General features: G+C 41.5%; 1 protein-coding gene across 3 annotated transcripts in view; it reads right to left on the bottom strand.

Moving 5' to 3' along the window:
• ATP13A3 (ATPase 13A3) overlaps positions 1 to 26,522 on the bottom strand; it is a 176,932-nt gene that overhangs the window by 28,914 nt on the left and 121,496 nt on the right. For 2 of the 3 annotated variants that reach the window (XM_068281156.1, XM_068281157.1), the window contains exons 14-21: positions 25,699 to 25,760; positions 23,582 to 23,732; positions 23,058 to 23,174; positions 21,038 to 21,055; positions 15,004 to 15,163; positions 14,773 to 14,893; positions 12,235 to 12,359; positions 9,688 to 9,860 (exon numbers count right to left, since the gene is read on the bottom strand). In XM_068281156.1, coding sequence (XP_068137257.1) covers positions 9,688 to 9,860; positions 12,235 to 12,359; positions 14,773 to 14,893; positions 15,004 to 15,163; positions 21,038 to 21,055; positions 23,058 to 23,174; positions 23,582 to 23,732; positions 25,699 to 25,760 — 927 coding nt within the window. The remainder of the gene's footprint in view (positions 1 to 9,687; positions 9,861 to 12,234; positions 12,360 to 14,772; positions 14,894 to 15,003; positions 15,164 to 21,037; positions 21,056 to 23,057; positions 23,175 to 23,581; positions 23,733 to 25,698; positions 25,761 to 26,522) is intronic. The other variant, XM_068281159.1, reaches the window with a different exon arrangement.

Raw genomic sequence — 26,522 nt, 5'->3', positions numbered from 1 at the left:
CCCTACACATTACCTGTCCGCATTCGCTGCTTGCTACGGGAGTTGCCCTTTGTCCATACATGCGGGCCCATGTGGTTGCCAGAGTAACTTGGATGTGTGTGTGATGTCACACATGCATGCCAGCAACCATGTGGGGCGCGTGTGTGAATGAAGAATGGATCCCACACCCAGCAGCAGATAAGCGGCTGTGTGACCGAAGCATTAGTATTTGGTATCTCCATGCATGGGAGAAGTAGAGGAGTAAGTTTTAGGATGTATTTGGATTTATTCTTTTGTTGTAATGTGTGGGATTAAATGTTTAAAATTAGAATTAAGCCCCATCTTTTCTGAAAAAAAAAATATACCAAGATTGTCTATTTTGGAAAAAGTACAGAAGGATTATAAGCTGTACCAAAAGCAAAAAAATGCTCCGGTACTGAGAGCTGCTTTCACGGAAGATAGTGAAGTAGTTAAAGTGTACCAGAGACGAAGCAACCTGCTTTAATTAATACTATATACTAGTAGGGACATGAGAACAGACACTTACCCTGCTGTCTGTTTCATTCTGATCTGCCCTGTGAGCATGTAATCGCCCCCTGTAAAAACCGCCAATGGAGCTTTCAGTCAGCTGCTTTATCAGGAAGCTCTATATAGCAATGAAAGCAGAGCTCAAGCCCGCCCCCCTCTCTGCCTGTGTTCTCCCTATCTGTGCACAGAACAGTATCACAGAAAGCAGTGCCTGTGATGGGACAAACAGCTCAGTTAACATTTATTTATCTACCCAGCTGATTAGTGTCCCCGCTTGAGTTACACACTGATCTCTCCCCATCTGAGCCAGGAGCATACAGGAACACTCCTTTACTGCTCTGATGACTGTACACAGATCAAATGCAGCAGTAGCTGTGCTTGTCTTTTGTTTTACAGGAATAATAAGTAAAAGTAATTGTGCCTGTGTGTATATGTCTGCAGGTTTTTTTTTCCTATATCTACCTATCTATCTATACGTCCCTGCATACATTATTTGATGAAGAACTTTACACACTGACACTGACCCGGAAGCAGACGGCAGCAATCTTGGATTTTAGATTAGATTAGGATAAAAATAAAACATTAAGAATAAAATGCACACAGGAGAGCAATACAAAATTACAGGAATAGCCTGTATTCGGCATACACTTTCGGGGGTATGTTCATTTTAAAGGTACCTGTTCATCTCAGGTTTCCTTTAAGGACGACTGCTCCAGCACAGAGTAATTTTCTTAAGGCACAGATGCTTGCATTACTAAATCCTTTCAACAAGTGAATATTGTTTTTTGCAGATATGGTTTGCCTGATATATATTTCCAGCTCGGACTACCATTTACAGTTTAATATAAACTGCATTACAGTTACTACTACTATGCTTGTAGCACCTTTTTGTATCTGTATTAAATTTTGTATATTTACTATCAACTTTAATCCTTTGAGTGTGTATTGTTGCTGAATGTTGTAGATCATTCATGTACATTAAACCTGCTGCCACAATGCTGTAACGTGATCTTTTGATCTATTATTTCGTATAAAAGTAAGGTTTCTGAAAATTGGGATATTTGCATACAGTACTTGTTTAACCACTTCAGCCTTCAGTCGTTTTTCACCTTATGCATCCGAGCAATTTTCACTTCCCATTCATTACCTAATAACTTTATCACTAATTCTCATAATGAATTGATCTACGGTATATCTTATATTTTTACGCCACCAATTAGGCTTTCTTTGGATGGTACAATTTACTTTAAAAAAAAATTAAATGCATTTTAAGAGGAATATTAAGAAAAAAAAATTGAAAAAAATTCATTATTTAATTTATTTATTGTATTTATAAAGCGCCAACATATTACGCAGCGCTGTACATTAATTTAGGTTATTATTTCTCAGTTCCCGGCCATTATAGCTTTAAAATAATACATGCTACCATAATTAAAACTCACATTTTATTTGCCCATTTGTCCCGGTTATTACACCATTTAAATCATGTCCCTATCACAATGTATGTTATTGTATTGTATTTGGAGATAAAGGTGCATTTTTCAGTTTTGCATCCATCACTATTTACAAGCTTATGATTAAAAAAATATTAGTAATATACCCTCTTAACATGCATATTAAAGTTCAGACCCTTCAGTAACTATATGTTTTGTTTGTTGTAAAAAAACATTTTTCAAGTTTTAAGTTAAACATTTTATTTGGGTATTTTTTTGGTGTGGGAGGTAAATGTAATTTATTGTGTTTGTGTTAAAAAAAAAAAATGTATCTACATGTAGTTTTATTATTTGGCTACAAGATCGACAGTTTTTTTTTTTTTTTCAATATAGGGACGACGTGATTTTTTTGTTGTTGTTCAGAAAGACCGCGGCTTCTCATAGAAGCTGTTGGTCTTTCTAACGGGGACGGAGATCCCATTCATTGATCTCCGGGCTAATGGACGACGGCACGGGAGCGCACGACAGCAGCCTTTTTGGACGTAGGAGCAACGTCCAAAGGGCTAAAATTGTTAACCACTTGAGGACCGCCCCCAGCCGATGGGCGGCGGCAAAGTCCGGGCCCAAACGACCGCAATACGCCCATCGGCGGGGGCGGCTGCGGGAGTGGCTATGCGGCGATCGCGTCATTCGTGACGCGATCAGCTGCCGGGGACTCGCTCCGCCCACCGCTCGTAGTAACCCGCCGGCCGTTCGGAAGCGCCGGCGGGTTACTAGCACCCGGATAGCCGCTGCACATATGTATAATAGGCTTTGTAATGTATACAAAGCCTATTATACTGGCTGCCTCCTGCCCTGGTGGTCCCAGTGTCCGAGGGACCACCAGGGCAGGCTGCAGCCACCCTAGTCTGCACCCAAGCACACTGATTTCCCCCCCTGCCCCCTGATCGCCCAGAGCACCCCTCAGACCCCCCCTGCCCACCCCCCAGACCACTGTTTGCACCCAGTCATCCCCCTAATCACCCATCAATCACTCCCTGTCACTATCTGTCAACGCTATTTTTTTTTCTATCCCCCCCCCCTGCCCACTGCCCCCTCCTGATCACCCCCCCCACCCCTCAGATTCTCCCCAGACCCCCCCCCCCGTGTACTGTATGCATCTATCCCCCCTGATCACCTGTCAATCACCCGTCAATCACCCCCTGTCACTGCTACCCATCAATCAGCCTCTAACCTGCCCCTTGCGGGCAATCTGATCACCCACCCACACCAATAGATCGCCCGCAGATCCGACATCAGATCACCTCCCAAGTGCAGTGTTTACATCTCTTCTCTCCTCTTAACACCCACTAATTACCCATCAATCACCCATCAATCACCCCCTATCACCACCTGTCACTGTTACCCATCAGATTAGACCCTAATCTGCCCCTTGCGGGCACCCAATCACCCGCCCACACGCTCAGATTGCCCTCAGACCCCCCCTTATCAATTCGCCAGTGCAATATTTACATCTGTTATTCCCTGTAATAACCCACTGATCACCTGTCAATCACCTATCAATCACCCCCTGTCACTGCCACCCATCAATCACCCCCTGTCACTGCCACCCATAAATCAGCCCCTAACCTGCCCCTTGCGGGCAATCTGATCACCCACCCACACCAATAGATCGCCCGCAGATCCGACATCAGATCACCTCCCAAGTGCAGTGTTTACATCTCTTCTCTCCTCTAAACACCCACTAATTACCCATCAATCACCCCCTATCACTGTTACCCATCAGATTAGACCCTAATCTGCCCCTTGCGGGCACCCAATCACCCGCCCACACCTCAGAACGTCCTCAGACCCCAGCCCTGATCACCTCGCTAGTGCATTGCTTGCATCTATTTCCCCCCTCTAATCACAACTTGAGACACCCATCAATCACCTCCTGTCACCCCCTAGCACACCTACCCATCAGATCAGGCCCTAATTTGCCCTGTGTGGGCTCCTGATCACTCGGCCAAACCCTCAGATCCCCCTCAGACCCCCTTCCGATCACCTCCCCAGTGCATTGATTGCATCTATTTCCCCCTCTAACCGCCCCCCTGAGACACCCATCAATCACCTCCTGTCACCCCCCTAGCACTCCTATCCATCAGATCAGGCCCAAAACATCCTGTCATCTAAGAGGCCACCCTGCTTATGACCGGTTCCACAAAATTTGCACCCTCATAGACCACCTGTCATCAAAATTTGCAGATGCTTATACCCCTGAACAGTCATTTTGAGAAATTTGGTTTCCAGACTACTCACAGTTTTGGGCCCGTAAAATGCCAGGGCAGTATAGGAACCCCACAAGTGACCCCATTTTAGAAAGAAGACACCCCAAGGTATTCTGTTAGGTGTATGATGAGTTCATAGAAGATTTTATTTTTTGTCAAAAGTTAGCGGAAATTGGATTTTTATTGTTTTTTTTCACAAAATGTCATTTTTCACTAACTCGTGACAAAAAATAAAATCTTCTATGAACTCACCATACCCCTAACGGAATACCTTGGGTGTCTTCTTTCTAAAATGGGGTCACTTGTGGGGTTCCTATACTGCCCTGGCATTTTAGGGGCCCTAAACCGTGAGGAGTAGTCTAGAAAACAAATGCCTCAAAATGACCTGTAAATAGGACGTTGGGCCCCTTAGCGCACCTAGGCTGCAAAAAAGTGTCACACATGTGGTATCGCCATACTCAGGAGAAGTAGTATAATGTGTTTTGTGGTGTATTTTTACACATACCCATGCTGGGTGGGAGAAATCTCTCTGTAAATGGACAATTGTGTGTAAAAAAAAAATCAAAAATGTGTCATTTACAGAGATATTTCTCCCACCCAGCATGGTTATATGTAAAAATACACCACAAAACACATTATACTACTTCTTCTGAGTACGGCGATACCACATGTGTGACACTTTTTTGCAGCCTAACTGTGCTAAGGGGCCCAAAGTCCAATGAGTACCTTTAGGATTTCACAGGTCATTTTGAGACATTTGGGTTCAAGACTACTCCTCACGGTTTAGGGCCCCTAAAATGCCAGGGCAGTATAGGAACCCCACAAGTGACCCCATTTTAGAAAGAAGACACCCCAAGGTATTCTGTTAGGTGTATGATGTGTTCATAGAAGATTTTATTTTTTGTCACAAGTTAGCGGAAATTGATATGTATTGTTTTTTTTTTTTCACAAAGTGTCATTTTCCGCTAACTTGTGACAAAAAAAAAATCTTCTATGAACTCACCATACTAACAGAATACCTTGGGGTGTCTTCTTTCTAAAATGGGGTCACTTGTGGGGTTCCTATACTGCCCTGGCATTTTAGGGGCCCTAAACCGTGAGCAGTAGTCTAGAATCCAAATGCCTCAAAATGACCTGTGAATAGGACGTTAGGCCCCTTAGCGCACCTAGGTTGCAAAAAAGTGTCACACATGTGGTATCGCCGTACTCAGAAGAAGTAGTATATTGTGTTTTGGGGTGTATTTTTACACATACCCATGCTGGGTGGGAGAAATCTCTCTGTAAATGGACAATTGTGTGTAAAAAAAAATCAAACAATTGTCATTTACAGAGATATTTCTCCCACCCAGCATGGGTATGTGTAAAAATACACCCCAAAACACATTACACTACTTCTCCTGAGTACGGCGGTACCACATGTGTGGCACTTTTTTGCACCCTAAGTGCGCTAAGAGGCCCAAAGTCCAATGAGTACCTTTAGGATTTCACAGGTCATTTTGCGACATTTGGTTTCAAGACTACTCCTCACGGTTTAGGGCCCCTAAAATGCCAGGGCAGTATAGGAACCCCACAAATGACCCTATTTTAGAAAGAAGACACCCCAAGGTATTCCGTTAGGAGTATGGTGAGTTCATAGAAGATTTTATTTTTTGTCACAAGTTAGTGGAAAATGACACTTTGTGAAAAAAAACAATTAAAATCAATTTCCGCTAACTTGTGACAAAAAAAAATAAATCTATGAACTCACCATCCTCCTAACGGAATACCTTGGGGTGTCTTCTTTCTAAAATGGGGTAATTTGTGGGGTTCCTATACTGTCCTGGCATTTTAGGGGCCCTAAACCGTGAGGAGTAGTCTTGAAACGAAATTTCTCAAAATGACCTGTGAAATCCTAAAGGTACTCATTGAACTTTGGGCCCCTTAGCGCAGTTAGGGTGCAAAAAAGTGCCACACATGTGGTATCGCCGTACTCAGGAGAAGTAGTATAATGTGTTTTGGGGTGTATTTTTCCACATACCCATGCTGAGTGGGAGAAATATCTCTATAAATAGACAATTGTGTGTAAAAAAAAATAAAACAATTGTCATTTACGGAGATATGTCTCCCACCCAGCATGGGTATGTGTAAAAATACACCCCAAAACACATTATACTACTTCTCCTGAGTACGGCAATACCACATGTGTGGCACTTTTTTGCAGCCTAACTGCGCTAAGGGGCCAAAAGTCCAATGAGCATCTTTAGGCTTTACAGGGGTGCTTACAATTAGGCACCCCCCAAAATGCCAGGACAGTGAACACACCCCACAAATGACCCCATTTTGGAAAGTAGACACTTCAAGGTATTCAGAGAGGAGCATAGTGAGTCCGTGGCAGATTTTATTTTTTTCTTTTTGTCGCAAGTTAGAAGAAATGGAAACTTTTTTTTTTCTTTTTTTTTTGTCAGAAAGTGTCATTTTCCGCTAACTTGTGACAAAAAATAAAATCTTCTATGAACTCACCATGCCTCTCACTGAATACTTTGGGATGTCTTCTTTCCAAAATGGGGTCATTTGGGGGGTATTTGTACTATCCTGGAATTTTAGCCCCTCATGAAACCTGACAGGTGCGCAGAAAAGTCAGAGATGCTTGAAAATGGGAAAATTCACTTTTGGCACCATAGTTTGTAAACGCTATAACTTTTACCCAATCCAATAAATATACACTGAATTTTTTTTTTTTTTTTATCAAAGACATGTAGCAGAATAACTTTCGCGCTCAAATGTATAGGAAATTTTACTTTATTTGAAAAATGTCAGCACAGCAAGTTAAAAAAGTCATTTTTTTGCCAAAATTCATGTCTTTTTTGATGAATATAATAAAAACTAAAACTCGCAGCAGCAATCAAATAGCAGCAAAAGAAAGCTGTATTAGTGACAAGAAAAGGAGGTAAAATTCCTTTAGGTGGTAGGTTGTATGACCGAGCAATAAACCGTGAAAGCTGCAGTGGTCTGAATGGAGAAAAAGGCTCTGGTCCTTAAGGGGCGAAAAGACTGTGGTCCTTAAGTGGTTAAAGGACCTCTGTCGCAAAAATCTTAAAATTTAAGATACATGTAAACATGTACAAATGAGAAGTACATTTCTTGCAGAGTAAAATGAGCTATACATTACTTTTCTCCTATGTTGCTGTCACTTACAGTAAGTACTGTAGTAGAAATCTGACATTAAAGGGGAACTGAAGTAAGAGGTATAGAGGAGGCTGCCATATTTATTTCCTTTTAATCAATACCAGTTGCCTGGCAGCCCTGCTGCTCTATTTCTCTGCAGTACTATCTGAATAACACCAGAAACAAGCATGCAGCTAGTCTTGTCATATCTGACTTTAAAGTCTGAAACACCTGATCTGCTGCATGCTTGTTCAGGGGCTATGGCTAATAGTATTAGAGGCAGAGGATCAGCAGGGCTGCCAGGCAACTGGTATTGCTTAAAAGGAAATAAACATGGCAGCCTCCATATACCTCTCTCTTCAGTTCCCCTTTAAAGACAGATTTTGGCCTAGCCTATCTTCTCATCTGAAAAGGGGGGGGGGGGGGTCTCAGGGTTTTCTTTTTTTTTTGCTCTGTCCAAATGCCAAAGAAGTGTACAGTATGGTAAGCAGGGAGGCTGGCCACTACATTGTATAAATCTTTTTCAGGGAATGTCTTTATAAAGAATAAAGGCCATGCTGAGAATCCCCCATGAAGAGATGGTGTAACCCAAAACCTGTCGGTAATGTCAGGTTTCTACTACCTACTGTAAGTAACAGCAACATAGGAGAAAAGGTGTATGGCTCATTTTACTCTGGAAGAAATATACTTATTTGTATATGTTTTAAATTTTAAGATTTTCGCGACAGTTCCTCTTTAAAGAGGAATTGTCGGGCGAAAATCTTAAAATGTAAAACAAATACAAATAAGAAGTACGTTTCTCCCAGAGTAAAATGTGCCATAAATTACTTTTCTCCGATGTTGCTATCACTTACAAGTAGGTAGTAGAAATCTGACAGAACCGACAGGTTTTGGGTAAGTCCATCTCTTCATGGGGGAATCTCAGCATGGCCTTTATTCTTTATAACGACACTCCCTGAAAATGATTTATACAAAGTTGCTGGGCAGCCTCCCTGCTCACTGTACACTTCTTTGGCAGTTGGACGGACGGAGCAACTGCCATTCACTAAGTGCTTATAAAGAAAACCCTGAGAACCCCCATGAGAATATGGGCTAGTCCAAAATCTGTCGGTAATGTCAGATTTCTACTACTTACTGAAAGTGACAGCAACATGGGAGAAAAGTAATTTATGGCTCATTTTACTCCGGAAGAAATGTACTTATTGGTATATGTTTACATATATTTTAAGTTTTAAGATTTTCGTGAAAGAGGTCCTTTAAGGAAATTGAAGATTATCTGGTATTAAATTTACATGACTATTATCTTGCACTTATTGCCAGTTTCATTTTTGCTTTATTTACATGTTTTGGGAGTGAAGGTTTCGAACATTTTTAGGGTTATAAGGTTCGTGGTGAACATTAAAGTATTACAACTATTAACAATAAAACAAAAAACAAAAAAAGGTTTTTACAAAGTGCACAACATGGTTAAAATAACAATGTGAACAATCTATTGTTCCCACTGTATATACAATTGCATACAAGATTTCACACGTGCTTCACCCCTCCTCTGGAATCCTCTGCCACAACACATCAGTCAATCCCCAACCTTTGAGATCTTTAAACGTGCCCTCAAAACTCACGTTTTCCATCAAACATATGCTCTACCTTGGGCCTGGGCTAGCTCACCTGTTGACCTCTGGCCAAGTTGTACCTCCTACCATATAACCTAAAGCACACTGCCTCTAGGTAGATTATATATTACCCCACCTCTTGTTTACCCCCTAATTCCTTTAGATTGCAAGCTTGCAAGGGCAAGGCTCTCTCACCCTTTTGTGTTTTGGATTTTGTTACACATTTATGCATATTAATTCTGTCACTTTATTTGCCAATTCTGTATTTTGTATCAACTCTGTATTTTGTACACTGATGTAGTGGCTGGATAGTGTAATGGTTAAGGGCTCTGCCTCTGACATAGGAGACCTGGGTTTGAATTTTGGCTCTGCCTGTTCAGTAAGCCAGCACCTATTCAGTAAGGAGTTCTTTGGGCGAGACTCCCTAACACTGCTACTGCAGTGGAGTGTGCTCTAGTGGCTGCCTCGCAAGCGCTTTGAGTCCGACAGGAGAAAAGCGCTATACAAATAAGGAATTATTATTATTATGTATACCACTGTCTGTATTCTTTTGTACCCCATGTTTGTTTGTTTCTTTGTACAGCGCCATGGAATATATGTTGGCGCTTTATAAATCAATAATAATAATAATCATCATCTATTGAAACAGAGGAGAATTTGACTGCATTTAGCTTTAAACTGTGTAAGACACAGCTGCTCTGTTAAAGAAATGCACCTTACCTCTGAGTTTATGGCATTCAAACTGCTCCTTGGCACGGTATCTGCGTAGTGCCAGTTGATCTTGGCAGCCTGGCCATCTTTAGGAGGTAGTGCTTCAGCTACTATAACCTTATCATGAGGTAGGATCATTCCACAGTCTCGGGCAACAGAAATTGCAGTTAACATGTTGTCCCCTGTTAAAGAAATCATGCCCAGCCATCAAACAACAAGTGTCACCATTCAACAGAAATTTCAACTTCTAGTGAAGCATTTATCAGTGATGCTCAGCTTCCAGAGTCACTCTGCACTGTACTGTAAAATATGTTCTCCAAAACCGCAAATTACTGTATTCTGAAAAAATACAAATTACTGTATTTTAACAGAGTTTATGGTATACGGGTATATTGAGGTGTATAGAATAGCATTAGTTTGGACTGTTTTAAATTACAACTGTCACCAACTATCAAGCAACCAGAAACTATATTTATCCGGCATCTAGCAATTTCTCAGAGAGTTTGCATAACTACATCTGCAGTTCTACTGTATATGCTTTTAAAGTAAACCTATACCGAAATAAACATGAGACAATTTATGTATGGTACTAATGGTAAATGGAACACTGGTAACACAGAGAAGTCATTTTTATTTTCAGTTTAGAATCAGAATTTTTAAGAATTCTAGACAGCAGCCATCACAGTGGTATAAAATCAGCTTCTTTCTGCAGCAAAACAAACAGAAGTAATGAGTCTATATGCTTTTTAAGTTTTAGGGCTGGAAAGTTCAGATTCCTCAGCCAGATAGGATGCTTTAGATTTACTTTTCAGAACATCAGGATTAGGGATGGTCATGGAGATGCAAATAATTTCGAGTGGATTCAGGAATATGCAAATTTTCTATGCAAATGTATGCAGCTTGAAAATGGACCAATCGAATTTTACCGCAGTAGGATTTGATTGGTTTATGTTCAAGCTGCATAGATTTGCATACAAAAATCTGAAAGTTGTAGACTAATGAGACATAAGGTAATATGCAAAAGGTCTTTTGAGGTATAGGCAAGCCCCTTTAAGAATGAAACTATGGTTTCAGATGTAAAGCTCCCTCTTCCTGGGGCATTCATGTAATGAACATCCCTGAAGATATTGATGTGCTTACTGCGAACGGTATTGACGTGCATAGACGTTAATATTCTCCTGCACTGTATACTAGACCCTTGCTTGACACATTTTGGCAAGTTACAGGAAAAAAAAAAAGGTTATGAAAATTAATTGGATCACTTTTTGCACAGAAATCCTGGGGAAATTGAACGCCAGGTAGATTAAGGCGCAGGGCAAAGCCAAAAAAGTCTTACCCTGCTCCTCTAAGAGGCCCGGAGGCATTTATTACTATTCCACCTACAGGTTGTCGTGTCTATCGCTGGCAGCAAAATTACACTGTTTTTATAGTAACTACTTACCTGCGGCTTCCTCCAGTTCCTTGCAGCATGTGTCCCTTGCCGCAGCTCCACTCCCAGCTGGAGGCCCCTCCGTTGCAGATGCCGACCTCACCAGGTCAGCATCTTCTGCGTCTGCGCAAGGCCACCCCGCTCGCGCCCACGTGGATTGGAGTCTTCAGAACACTTAAGACCACATGATCACAAGCAGCTTGTCCACACGCTCGCGCAGGAGATCCTGACTTGGCGAGGCATCTGCAACAGTGAGGACCCCAGGCCACCGGCTGGGAGCGGAGCTGCAGCGAGGGACACATAAACTGGCAGGGGCTGGAGGAAGACCCAGGTAAGTAGATAGATAGATAGATATATATATATATATATATATATATACACACACACACACACACACACACACACACACACACACACACACACACATCGCACCTTCCCTTTAAACAATGCCAGGTGGCTTGGTGGTTCGGCTGATATTTTTTACTTTAGTTGTGTAGTTGTGTCACACTTATGCATGAAGCCTCTGTGGTCATACTTTTCTCTGCGGTGCTGTGACATATGTCACAGCTCCAGCCTCACTCTCCAGTGCCCCCTACTCTGCTCAGCCTTTATTTTCGACTGAGCAGAACATAGATTATGGGCTGGGAGGAAGCGGCAGTTCCCCTCCATTCAGCCTGTCCTTAGGAATGGGATACACTGTGCCTCTCTACACAGTGAGGATCGTGTTGTGACATATGTCACAGCACCACAACAGCACCACAGATAAACTTATTAAAAGAAGGAGGGAAAAGCCTTTAGGTTCAGGGATACTTTATTGGAGGCAAAGGATCTGCAGGTCTGCCAGGTAACAGACATAGTTTAGAAGAAAAAGCAACCTCCATATTTCACTACAGGACCACAATAAAAATGTGTAGTTTTAAACTGCAGTATACATCCCTGCATTCAATTTGTGCATTGGTTCCAGGGCTTACCTGCACATCCAGCGCTAAACATCTTGCCTAGTTATACTTTAAGTTTAATTTGTTTCAGTAGTATAGGTTCAATAGTATGAAACCCCCACCAATTAGTATGTAAAACCCAGTAATTAGACACACAAATACATGCAGTTCTCTCTTACTAGGTCTCACCTGTGACCATGACAATGCGGATATTGGCTTTGCGAAGGATTTCAAGCGCAGATGGAGTATCTGGTTTCAGCTTATTTTGCATAATAATCAAGCCAAGGAAAGTCATGTTGTTTTCAATGGCATCTCTGCAACAATAAACAAAATTATGTACTAGACAACACTAATTCCATTTTACTAGGAAAGCCCTACAGGTAGTCCCCAGTTTACAAACGAACTGCTGTTACAAACCCGGCACCCTGTAGTGATGATAGTCATTACTACGAGCTGGCACCGATTAGGCCAAGACCGCGGTGAGTTTGGAGCAAACATTATGGGCACAGGAGGGACAAACAGAGCAGTGAAAGTAGAGAAGGACATTAGGATGCAAATAAAGACAGGAGAATGCACAGAGGGGTGTGGTAGAGATACTGGCAGCACAGAGGGGAGCACAGTGGGACAGAGGGGGATACTTTAGGCACAGTGTTCAAACTTACAAAAAGATTCAGGTTAATAGCGAACCTACGATCCCCATCTTGTTTGTTTACTGGGGATTACATGTACTCTCTCCAGAACAAAATAAAATGAAAGGGCTTCCACAGACTACATTACAGGATTTCTACTTGTTGCTAATCTAGTAAGACAGATGATTACAGTCAGCTAGGGAGAGACACTAGTATCAGAGTGTCTGCACAGGATTAGCATGGGTTTGTGGCACAGTCACTCAGAGTGCAAGTCTTTATTGCCTTTGGCAGGATTTTTGGCCCGAGGAAGTGGATTGTATCTCACAAAACGTGTCGCCATTGTCTAATGCTATTGTGTGAATTAACTAGTTTACTATGACACATATTGTCATCCTTGAGGAAAGCCCTCAGCACTTATGTGGGTAGACATTTCTCTTTACACCAAAATGGCAAGTGGATTTTCAGTTATTTTAAATTATAAAAGACTTTGGGCATCAATGACAAATACCAAGTTTTTGATATAGAGCGGGCATTCAAAATTGGTCTATAGCTTGCTCCAACACTGCCAGTTGAATTGTCAAAGTCTCAACTTTATAGAAGAAAACCAAAAGATTTGCACTGTGATGTGGCCAATACTATGAAAAGGTGGAAAATGCTAAAACAGTTTTGTATGGGGGTGAGGATAATACAGTTATTGTAGCATTACGACTGGTCCTGTGCATAACTGCTTCATTCTATAGATTACCTGTTCACATCCCTAGTGCAATCCCCCCTCACCCAAGTGGATTTTAACCAGTCAAGCACCAATAAAACAACTGCAGTTATTTAAGGAAAGAGTAGGGATTTTCCCACCCTCTCAGACAGCCATGTTGCCGACTAATAACAGAACAAATGTGCTTGCCAATACATGACTAGTTGAAGCAATTCATATCACATTGATTTTTTTGCCCCCAATTAATGAACCTGTAAAAGTTGTGTGGTAAAATCTGTGTTAGCAAAGTTCTTATAGATAAGTAAGTTCTCACGGGAAGAGTCTATTATACCTCAAGGTGACATCCATGCGTGATATCTGTAGTTCTCCAATGAATTACACATACATTTACACAGTCTAATGCTACTTTGTATTTGATATACCTGTACATACTTAAAAAGATATATGCTGCCTTCTTATGGAATAAAAGAGCAATAATTCACAGACAGCGGTGCCAGTCTTTTTGTGTGGACCATACTAGAGGAACTTTTTTTTTTTTTTACTAAAAAATAGTAGTAGGGGGAAAAATAAAAACATTGCAAAGTGGGAAGTAGAAAAATAGCAGATAGATCAAGAAATGATTGATATTCGCTGTGTAATTTGTTCATGTTTGATCTACAATGGGCCTGCATGTCATCATCTTTACCACAGGAGGACAAGAGAAAAAAACTAGACAGCACCAACTGCCATTCACTATAACTACACCCACTAACAATGCACAGAGGGAGATACTGCTTGTTTGGCAGTTAGAAACAGGTGTTGGTTCTCATAATGTAACAAGGTTCACAGAAAGTAAACGGTCATGATATCACACTGTGGAAGGGGTTACACCGCAATATCAGTCACACAATCCCCACAATGATCTATTCGAGAAATGGTAGAGATTTCTAATATCCAATCCTTGGTTAAAGTTCCTCTGAGGAGAATTTCCTCATCTCCATCTGAATTATTGGCCATATAGACTAAAATGTGTACGGGTTGAACCTATGTAATGCGGCCACTGCAGGGTCAGTGAAGGGTAAAAGGGGAAGATGGCTGCACCAAATGTCCTTTAAAAAAAATAAAAAAAATGAATGTGCCACACATATACTTTAAAATGTGGATATTGCTGAGTCCGATTTCTTACGGATGCAAGTTATGGGGCTGTCAGCCTGTTCCTGACTTTACTATACAGTGAGATTATTACCTGAAACATCACCTTCAATGTAGGCAAGACAACTAGAGAAATATACACAAACACAAGTGACTGTGTTGAGGGACATCAGCTCCACCTGTAACTAGAGATCTGACCCTTATTTGTCTATATTGTGCACTTACGTAAAATAAGCAATCAAAAACGTTTCCTACCTACTAATGTTTTGGACTTTATGCCATGCAATTTTTGACTCCAGCTTTCTGTGCGCAAGTGCAATGACACGGTATCCCTGCCTTGTGTAGTCCTCTAAGACAAGTGCAAAGTCTGATGGAACTGCAAAAGCAAAAGCAGACAAATTATATATATATACACACACACACACACACAATACCTTCAACAATAATTTAAGCAGACATCTTGAATCGAATGAGAGCATAGCTCACCTGTCTCTGGCTTACAAAGGCTGGCTATCACTTCAGGTGCTCCTTTCATATACACAGCCATTCGTTTTTCTCCAAGTACTTTGGCAACTACAGCCATACGCTGCAAAGCAGATGAGAAGGGAAACTGCCGTACAATTCCAATCTCGTATGTAGCCTGCATCTTACAAAGAAAACGGAATGTGGTTGAGGCTTAACACAAATTTTACTATACAACAATGAACAAGAGTGTTGTAGCACAACATTTGGTTTCAGGCTTGCAGCACTGTCTCTTGTTTTTCTAGTAAAGCTCAGAGCCATGACACTTGGAACATGCCCAACCACGCAAAAGCACAAGATTAATTTTTGACACTGAAGCAAAAACAAAAACACCTTATGATATAATGCATTGTATGGATACTTAATAGAATATTAGCAGCTTAGTAGCAAGGAAGAGGTCTCATTTGTATTTTCAGTTACAGTATACAGGTAGTCCCCGGTTAACGAACGAGATAGGGACTGTAGGTTCGTTTTTAACCTGACTCTGTTCTTAAAGGAACACCATCGATCTACATATTTTTTTCAATTGAGATAGGAATTGTTTGGGAAGTTCTACTAAGTACTGGTGTATACATTTCACTGGCAACTTCTTTGTTTACTGTTATCAAAATACTTTCAAACTTTACCGACACCAAAACTGACGGCAGAATGAGCCATGAGGAGAGGAGAAATTCCCCTCACACTTGTTCAGTTAACCCTGTGTGTAACTCTGTGTGAGAGATAGAGAGAAAGCGCACAGCTTTTGTCACAGCTTTTCATACTGTTTTTGCTTTCTGAGAAAAATACTCTGTAGTCTGATATGCAACACTGGCTGTGCATTGAAGCAGACACCCCTTCTGCAATTGATTTGTCCCAATATAGCTAAATCCTACTCTCAATAAATTAAAGCTTTCACCTCTGATATTTAACATGAAAAGTAGGAAAATGTTTACACAGCTCCTTAGACATTATTTGTACATTGTAATTTTAGAACACTTGGGCATTGATAGTATTCCTTTAAGTCGGAACATTGTGCCATCTCTGTTCCCTGTACCTCCTCTGTGCCTCCAGTGTCCCCCTCTGTGTCACCTCTGCCCTCTGTACCCGTTTATACAAGTTTAAGCACCACTTACTCTGATTTATTTTAAAATCGATTTTCTCAGAAACGACAAGCTCAATTTGAAATTTCTTTTTTTTTTTACTTGTTCCCATGGAAACAGAGAATCCATGCTGTTCGTATCAGCGGGTCGTTCGTAAGTCAGGGACTACCTGTACAGCTTTTTTTTTTTTTTTTTTAACATTGCATCATTCTGTTATATTTGCAATTACAAACCACACCCTCTATTTTAAATTATGAAACAGAGCAAAGCTAATGACTCTTTGAACTTCCCTGCAGTAAAACTTTAAAGATGCCTTTCACAGTTTCTTTGATACATAAGTGCTTCAGAAAATAGGACTGTCTTCGACCCAAGATGGGCCAGAGAAGAAGCTCTTTTGCATAGATAACTGAAGTTTCTTAAAGCGGACCCAAACCAAACATTTTTTTTTTAATTAAAAATATTTAGTTGCACCACTCTAACACATACAAAGATAAATAAACACTCCTTCAAACCTATGACCATTTCAGTGCATGCTTTTCACCCTTCTCTTTTCATAACTAGGGTTATACTGGGGGCAGCCATTAGCAATTCCTCCATTGCCAGACACCATCTACTCCACCAGTTTTCCGGATTTTGTCACGGCAATTTTAAAGGAAGGGAGGGGTTCCTCCAATAAATGTAAAATATTTTATATTCGTCATCATGCAGCTGAAAAAAAGCTGTTTATTATTGTAATTTAGAAAATAGATTTTATTTCTGAAAGCTTGTATTTTTAATTTGGGTCCACTTTAACTATTCTTAAACTGGAAACGATGAGAATCGTTTCTTTGCTTCTAATGCTTTATTTCTTGTACTTAAGCTGTACTACACATACAATGCATTATTTCATAAGTTTATTTTCACTTCAGATTCCCTTTAAGGCTTCAGCCTATTATAATTTCTAGCAAGTGCCCTAGGTGGTGTGCTCCAAAGAGGATCTTTGTAACTATTATTTACCTCGAACGCTCCAAAGCCAGAAAGATGATCAGATTAACACAAGATGTTAATGGCCACAGGAAAAAGCTTGTAAATTAAATAAAGAACGTAAAGCTAGCTACTCACTAACAATGCCAAACGCTGGCAAAACACCCATTAGGTTTTCTTGGCACTGGATGAGCACAATATTTATATGTAGTGGCTGGATAGGGCTCTGGTTAAGGTAGGGTAGTGTACTGGTTAAGGGCTCTTCCTCTGACACAGGACACCAGGGTTTGAATCTCGTCTTCTCCTCATTCAGTAAGCCAGCACCTAATCAGTAAGTACACCTTGGGCAAAGACTAACACTGATACTGCCTACTGAGCGTGCCCTGGTGGCTGCAGCTCTGACACTATTCGTGAGGAGAAAAGCACCACATAAATTTTGTGCGTCTTGTCTTCATATAGCAATTACAGTGTCCCAAATGCATTTAGATCTACTGTGACTGTTAATATACTTGAAAAGACATTTGAAAACTACCTGTAAATGCATATCAACTGCTTTCTGTAAACATCTGAGCAGTTAGGGCTGGTTCACACGGACGCTTGGCGGAATTTACCGCCCAGCGTTCGGTACTCATCGGCTAAACGCTCCCATTCAAGTGAATGGGAGTGTTTAGTATGGCGCGGTTACCGTCAATTGGGCAAACGCAGCATTCCGATCCCGATTTAACGCGACGTTTCAGCCGGCCCTAGAAGCCGCATGCGACGTCCAGGGTCAGCTAGCCGCTGCAGCTATATGTCCCCCCCCCCCCCCCCCCCCGAGAAACGCCGATAGCAACAGGAAGCCGACGATCGCTGTACCGCCACCCCCGAACGAAACGTCACAGGTCGACGTGGCTTCCTGGCCGCCCCAACGCCGCCAAGTGTCCGTGTGAACCAGCCCTTAGAGTGGCAGCTGAGAAGCAGTAATATGAAATTATTGGCTTGTCTCTGATCAATGACAGTCTTTCCTTATCTCAGAGAGCTAAAATATATAAAATGTTGACTTTTTTTTCTGTCCCCTGCACTCAGCAGCCATCATCACTCAGGAAAGTGCCTTTATGGCTTTAATTCCTTAACAATGAGTTACACTATAGTCAACTGTGTTCGACTGTCAGCTGAATAGCTAAATGTTAAGAAAAAGGAACACTGCCTAGCTATTTGTATGCTTGCCTCTGTGTATACACAAGAGACTCAGATGAATAAAATACAACTTTTATACATACCTGGGGCTTCCTCCAGCCCCATCCGCATGGATCACTTCCCACGCCGTTGTCCTCAGCCTTCTCTATCGCTGGTACCAGGTCCCGTAACTTCGGCCAGTCAACGCAAGAGCAGTGCGCTCCCTCCGTACTGCGCAAGCGCATGCGTAAAGCAGGTGCCGGAGAGAGTCACTGCGCATGCGTAAAACTGGCCGTGGCTGGCTGAAGTTACGAGACCCAGTACCGGCGATAGAGAAGGCTGAGGATGGCAGCATGGGAGTGATCCGTGCGGATGGGGCTGGAGGAAGCCCCAGGTATGTATAAATCTATTATGTTTATTCGTCTCTGAGTCTCTTTAAGGTTCCCTTCACAACAATATGGGAAGCGGTTCCTTGTTTTTTTTAAAGTGCAATTTCAGATAGCTCTGTGTGGTGTAAACGAAAGCCAAATAAATCAGATTGTAAATTTAACTGAGGACTGCCTGTATTGAAGTCTGGAGTTTTTCATTAGCTGCTCATCTTCTATTGCTCAGGTTGTGACATGCTGGCTTGATAAATTATTACAGAAGAACAGATAGAAAATTACAAGAGGAAAACTTGACATCACTTTTCTTGGCATCAGTAAAAATATGGTCATCTAATCATATCCATAATTCTCTTTACTACTTAGCAACATTTGCAATGTTCCCCCAAAATTGTTCAAAGAATCCGAAAATAGAGCTCTTTATTAGCTTGTATAAGCAGTTAATCGTGTTGTTGTATAATACTATGTGACTACTGAAAGACTCTTAATGCTTGGATATGTTCTCTTCCAAAAATGTTTTCACCATGAGGTCACCAGAGTTACTGCAGGCCTGTGGTTTGTCTTCTAGCTCTTACAATATTGCTTACTACAGCACAAAAGCTTAGGAGAACCATATGTGGTAATCACATGAAATAGGTTACTGGTCTAACCAGGACAATGACCATCACAATATGGGTAATGACTTCATAGTTCTAAAGATACAGCATTGTGTAGGAGGTGCACAAAGTACAGGTTCATAAAATGAGGGCGGTCTGAGCAGCTGCCGTTTGTGATAAGTGCAGAACGGTCTGCTCTACAAAGGATGCAGCTGCAAAACAGTGGACACTGCAGCTGGTGCTTGTCACACATCAGGCTTATCAGGCCTCAGAGACTAAATAAAATCATCAGCACTATACCCCAAAAAGGAATAAATATGTTTCTTATACTGAGAAAGGATGCCATATGGAGATACTCTACCTCCGCATGAGGTCAGGCAGTTAACGCTATTAATTTATTTTTATTTTATATTTTTTAGAAAAAATGGTTTCAGATCAGACAGTGCCTTTTGAGAGCACTTTTACATGCGAGTGCTGTGTATTATAGCCGTGGTGCTATTCAAGAAATAAAAACACATGACTACCAGTGTACTTGTGTGTGGGTGTACTTCACACCACAGTGTGGAATAGACTAATGGTGAGCTGTGTGGGGTTGGGGGGGTGTTAGGAGAAGAGTACTAGGACGTGACGCAGGTACTGGTAAAGTTACGTATACAGCTAGGAAAACAGTTGTCAAATATGCTTAACAGCCTACTCTATTGTGTATAGGGTAGTAGGATGAGTGGGAGGCTCCCTGCTGCTGCCACAAAAAGCACTGGCCAAGGAATTTCAGCTTTGCCAATTACTGCAGTAAAGGCCACCTTTACATTATGAATGATTCTTTCACACACAAAAATGGGAGGCTATACGCAGTTTGAACTATGATTCATTTTCTAAGCACCTTTACAGAAGGTAAAAAAAAAAAAAAAAAAAAAAAAAAAAGAAGTTAGTTAAATGTCTGTTAAAATCTATATAGAATATTTGGTCAACAGCCTAGGGCCCGTTCAGACAAAGTGCGGACCGCAACGCATGCGGACCGCAACGCGTACGAACGCACGCCATCCGCGTTCGTATGCGTTGCGTGGCTGATCCCATCACTGAAAAGTAAATGGGACAGCCGCGTGTTTTTGTAAAATCTGCGTGCAGCATGCGTTCCCGGACCGCACAGGTCCGGAACGCATGCTGTGTGAACATCAGACATTGCACTCTATGCAATGTCTGATGTCCTGCGTGTCGGCCCCCCCGCACACGTTTCCAAAACGCATATGGAAACGCGTGCAGTGTGAACGGGCCCTTAGTGTGTTTCTATGCAGGAAAACGCGTGCGTTTTTTCACAGCAGCTGATGTAGTTGATAGAGAAAACTGACAAAATGTGCAGAGTCATGATGCAGAATGTCAGTTTTTTTTCTGCGCGCAAACAACATGTACTAGCCCATTGATTAACATGAGTTCTCAGTCTTTCTGTGCAGAAAACGCGCACGAAAACAGTCAAGTGTGTTCCCTGCCTTAGTTTCTTGACTTAAGTTTGCAGAGAACAGGGATTCTGCCTGGAACTAAAATTACTAACTCGTTTTCTTGCTTTCTATTGTAGATTACAAGCAATGATTGCCACCTGCTGGATCAGACACAGAATGCAGTAAGGAAAGAGACAAACAGCCAATACAACTACTCATATCACTTCTCTATCCACAAAACACTGACTGTATATATGTGTTCTATACTATCCAATAGGAGTATAAAAAATGCAGCAGACAGGTAATAGGAATACAGCACTGCTAAAATGTACACTAATGTTTACTTTATAAATAGCAACTGTAAATACTGATTAAGAAGGCTAACGTACCTGTAATTCAAGCAGTTCCTGCAAAAATAAAACAATCTTAGGTCATTTTACAAATATTAACATAAAACTCCATCTAAAAAGGGCTATGTTTGATCACTACATTTCAGTTACCATAAAGGATTCCAGACCCCAAATGAAAATGAGAAACAGGGGGAGCAGACATGTATGGTGAGCTGTCCTGATGCTCACCGCTCTCCCCATTCTGCCCCCCTCTGCTGCCTGTAATTGCCCTGCGGCACAGTCTTCTAGTCGGACGGGCATCAGCACGCCTGCGCTGGCCCTGCTGCACACGTTCTACAGTACACAGTTACTTCGAGGAGCGCTCTGCGCACGACTTCACGATGACGCATATCGCTCCCAGCAGTGGTTGCGTACTTTAGAACGTGTGCAGCCGGGCTAGCGCAGGCGTACCGATTCCCAGCCGTCTGGAAGAGGTTGCCGGAGGTCATTTAGGAGGATCGCAGGGGCAGAATGGGAGGAGCGTTGAGCTTTCATGATACATGCCTGCTCCCCGTTTCTCATATTCATTTCGGCTCTGGTATCCTTTAAATGCATCTGTTGCAGTATTTAGTGTAGCTGATTCTACTGTCCTATACAAGTATTGTGTTAAAGGGAAGAATAATATGTATATATGAGTGTATGTGTGTGTGTGTGTATATATATATATATATATATATATATATATATATATACACACACAAGTATAAGAGCAGTTTAGACAGGAGAACAGTCAGAGGCGAATCTAGAGCTGCATCAATCTGACTCTGCTCAAAGAACCTGCTGGGGAAATTAGAATCAGGGTCAGGCCTGGAATCCTCTTCTAGCAGAACGTTACTAAGCCATTCTGAAGTGCTTGTGATATGAAAAGCTCTTGCTAATGTAATGTTATGGGTATGATCCCAGTTGAGCGATGTGATGTTATAAAAATCCACCACAGAATTGCATTAGAGCTTTTTCAAATCACTAGTGCTTAGAAAAGGCTGCTAGTGGGTTTGAGCCCTAATGCACGAGAGATCGTCAGTAAGATGCAAATAACTCCAGCTTCTATGCAAATTTAGTTCAAACTGTGTGCAGGTTTGAAATTGGATCAATAAAATTACCTTTGTGACCAATATAACCGGCCCAATTAAAAGCTGCAATCAAATTAAATTCAATTTGCTTGAAATTATTATTTGCATCTTAGTTTTCATACTGCTACAGCTTACAAAAAGGGAACACAAAAGAGGTCAGAATTATGAGTTAGCTGAATATTCTCTGATGAAATAAACAGGTTTGCATGCATTCTGAATTTCTACTACACAGGTGTCGTATAACCCCCAGATAAGCAGACTTTTTGACACCCACGTTTTGGGTGTAAAGTGTGTGCATGTGCATTTGGTGGGAGGTGCTTATCGATGGGTGATATGCACCCCTATGCAGAGCTGGCGTTGGAGTGTGCTTCAGAATGTATATCTACCTGTCCTTCCTAAAGCCTGCATCCATGCGTCTATCTGGCAACTTCTGAATTAGTCAATAGAGCTCCTGGTCCACATGACCGCTAGTTCGGAGCTCTAGTGGCCAGTTCAAATGCTGCTGGGGAGACATGGCGACCAGAGCTGGAGCGAGGAGAGGTAGAGCTGCTTATATCGGCAAACAACAATGCATGCTTTGCTTCCACCGGCACGCATGTAGACATGGGCCCATATGTAAACATGGGGGGGCGCTAGAGTGCCAGATTGGGGGGATGCCAATTGTGAGTTGCAGCTTTTAGCCTACTGTTTAGGCCAAAAGCGAGTGGGCTTATGAACAGAGATGTATGGTAATTGCATTTGACTATAAGCTCAATTGGACAGGGAAGTCTTTAACTGGGTTTGTACTTTTTGTCTTTGTGTATTTGTAATTTACAGCAGTGTTTATTCTACATAGATTAGAAATGTATACAGTAAAAAAAGGGATTATAAAGATTATGGTATTATTACTAACATTACAAATAGGCCTAGAGTAAAAAAAGATGGAGGATTGCATATAACCTTAGACATACCATTTCCTCACCGTCTGCAGGTTTGTGCTCTGTGCTGGGTTGCTTTGGAGGTTTAACAACTGTTGGCATCATCTGGTTATGTAGTGCAGTCTCCTCTTCAGTGGCCTCCTCCAGAATCTAAGCACAACAGATAACATCAGCAACTGTATGATAAAACATATTACTCTATACCACAGAATCAAAAATGGAAAATATAGTGACAGAGCAGGAAAGAGCACATGGGGGATATAATGGTCAACCTGGTACCAAACCACGAGAACATTTTTTCAAATAAATTTAGGTTGTACTTTGTTTTCTGGTTGAACTCGATGGACGTGTCTTTTTCAACCCAAGTAACTATATGTAACTAAACTGAATATACTGTACAATTCAATGGCAATACCCTTCAAATCGTCCTTTTAAAAGTTAGAACTTCAATCATTAATACAGTCTCCCTGTTAAATGTTGGGCTGCTGTAATTGACTTTGGTACTGACTGAGCCCCAGTTTAAAGCAATTGAAGAAAAGAAATGTGATACAACTCACCCATCCTATGGCTTCAAACATTTTCAAGTCAAGAGGATCACCTGAAAGCTTCCCATCGATCTTTGTGAGTGAATGGCAGGTTGCCATACAGGCAACAAACTGAGACTTAACCAGACTGTCACTGCAAGCCTTCTCCTCAGGAAGAAGAAACCTGAAATCATTATATAAAGAATTAAAAGGGGTCATATTTTCAACAATATGTCAGAAGCAATAAAGATATTGCAAAGCACTGTTTAAAGCCATCTCCAGGTGCGGATCGATAAATACCATCTAATAGCTTGGTACTAGCAATGCACAAATATTACCTTGTGACTAAAGTAAAAATTCACAAGATGAAAAAGTCTTGAAACTTGGACCACATTACCAGAAGCAGCAGTAGTGAGAGTGTTTCACGTGTTGTGGGTGGGGCATCAGAGCAAGCCCAAGGAAAAGTGGAGCAAGGCTGGTGCAAACGTGACGCAGCTGTTCAGCATAACCTTATTCTAAGCATCTACTCCACTCTTGCACAAGTTTTGCTTAAATTGTCCTTACATGGGTTTTAAAAGAAACCTGTAATGAAGTAAAAAAAAAATAAAAAACAGCCAAAACACTAGGTGCTTCTACTGGCCACCTGCAGACCTCCTGTACCCGCGGCGGGATAAAACAACTCGCCGGTCACCAGTCATTGCTCCCTTTCAGTTTCGCAGTCTGCAGGCCACTGCGCGTGTCCTTGCTCCCATCGCTGGGAATGTCCTGCGCAGGCGCAGTATGAAGTTTTCTCGTACTCGCCTGCTCAAGATGCTCCCCAGCAGCGTGAGCAAAAACGAGGATGCGTGTGGTCAGAGCAGCGCAGGTGCAGTGGCCATTGACTTGTAAGTCGGCGGAACTGAAAGTGAAGCACAGCAGGGGACTGAAGGATAGTTTTGTCCTGGCGCGGGCACAGGGCGTCTGCAGGGGGGGGGGGGGGGGGGCGGTAAAAGCCCCAGGTAAACTAACTTCATTACAGGTTTCCTTTAATTAACCTGCCCCATTGAATCTCTTAGAAGCCTGTTGTGCATGAAGTGGCCGGTGCCTAGGCTCCAGGCCAAGTATTTTTATAGGTCATATGACATTGGCAAATCAATGGGCTTATACACATGCTAAACAAGCTATGTCACTGAGTTGGCTACACAGATTAAGGAACACACCTGCACCTGGAGTGAAGATTCTAACTAGATAAAACAAACACTAGCCGGGAAATTGCAGTATAAGCAACGCCAAACAACCTAGTTGGCTGTGTCCCTTACCACAACAAAAGCAACTTTGTCAAACTATCCTAAAGTGCATTCAAAGTATACAAAAAAAATAAAAAATAAAAGGAACATCCAGGAAGTATATTATTACAGACATTAATTAAGCCTATGTTCACAGAAAGGAGTTGTGGTGCACTGTGTCAATCAATATAGTGTAATAGGAAAATGAACATCGATATAAAAGCAGTGTTATGCGATAGAATCCTTTGCCATAATGTGATGCAGCAGTGTGCTATCACACAACGAGCACATTAACAGTTGCAGTGAAGCATACTTTAAGTATACTGTATGCGTCGCTCTGCATGTATAATGCTCAATGTGACTTTTCCCCTCAGTTGTGATCCTGCTTTTGCATGATATGCATCACCCCGCTGTGAACGTAGCACAAGTCCAGACAAAGACTGGCTGCAGTTATACAAGTAATGCACATTTTGACTGTAGCTTGTATATGAGGTGTACAGAATTCAACGTTTACGGTATCTCAGCTTCCTGTAATACCCTAACAGGACTCAGGCTGATGGGGACAGCAATGAGGAACTTTGGGCAATGGAGAGACATAGCTAGGACAACTTACACCCTTTGACTAGACATGGCAATGAGATGATAACAATTACAGCTTGCATGCAACTAGCCTGTTCCATAGTATTAAGCAAATCAAATGCAAGACCTGCTTATGTTGGCAGGGAGGGGCGGGCAATGGGTATACTATGATGCAATACAAATGAATGTGGGAAGATGAAACTTATTTACAGTCCATTTATAATGGAAAGAAATCTATCCTGACTGCAGATGACATATTTCGGCAGTGTCTGTAGTTATTCATAAAGACACTAGATGTATTCTTACTGTGCGTTTTCTACTCTTTGGATTCCCCAGAGATCTAAGCCATCTTCAGTAAGAGTACCAGTCTGAAAAGAGGAAGAGATAAAAAGTTAACATTTCTGAGTGCAAAGTTTGAGAATATAATTTTGTGCTTTTAAAGTGGTCTGAAATTCTGACATAACATTCCATACAAATGTGTTTTCCTACTTTTTATTACTCGGACAGTTAACATATTTGCTTTTGTGCACAATTAATATTGTCTGTCTGGTTTCCAAGGTGTGGTTTATCTTGCTCTGAAATCTGCCATATTTTATTCCAGCTGCTTTCTATTCTATATTAAATTCTTCTAGTGAGTTGTTCTGATCTGTGTGCATGCTAGAAGCAGAGAAATATACTGTTATCTCCAGTCTGGATGTGGATTTGAAGCTGAATAGCCTTTCCAAAGCACGAAAAAAGTGAGGTGTTTAACTATTTCAATTATGTTCTGCTACAATTTTTTTCTCGGATAGTAGCTTTAAAGCTGTAAGGAATCTTTTGGAGCAAAGTAGAAATGCTGAATTTTTAGTACAACTTTAAAACAGAAGGTATTTGCAATTATTCAGCTAAACTGAGGAAGGTGGTACACTAATATGCATCAAATCTGCTTAGTGACTGGACATGCACATCATTTTATAATCTTAGTGTTTCTGGTTGCCATGACAGCCTCCTTGGTGGTAAGGACGAGGCTGACCCGTTGTTAAAAAAACTTGCTACAATCGGTATAGACGAGTTAGCTTCGTCCATGCCAAAAACTGGCCTGGAAAGTGTTATAATGGTGTATGTGCACCACCTACTGGCAGTAGGCACAT

This window comes from Hyperolius riggenbachi, chromosome 4, assembly GCF_040937935.1.
Source record: "Hyperolius riggenbachi isolate aHypRig1 chromosome 4, aHypRig1.pri, whole genome shotgun sequence".
Classification (NCBI taxonomy): domain Eukaryota; kingdom Metazoa; phylum Chordata; class Amphibia; order Anura; family Hyperoliidae; genus Hyperolius; species Hyperolius riggenbachi.
Note: the sequence above shows the minus strand (reverse complement) of the source record. Positions and strands in the feature narration are given on the sequence as shown.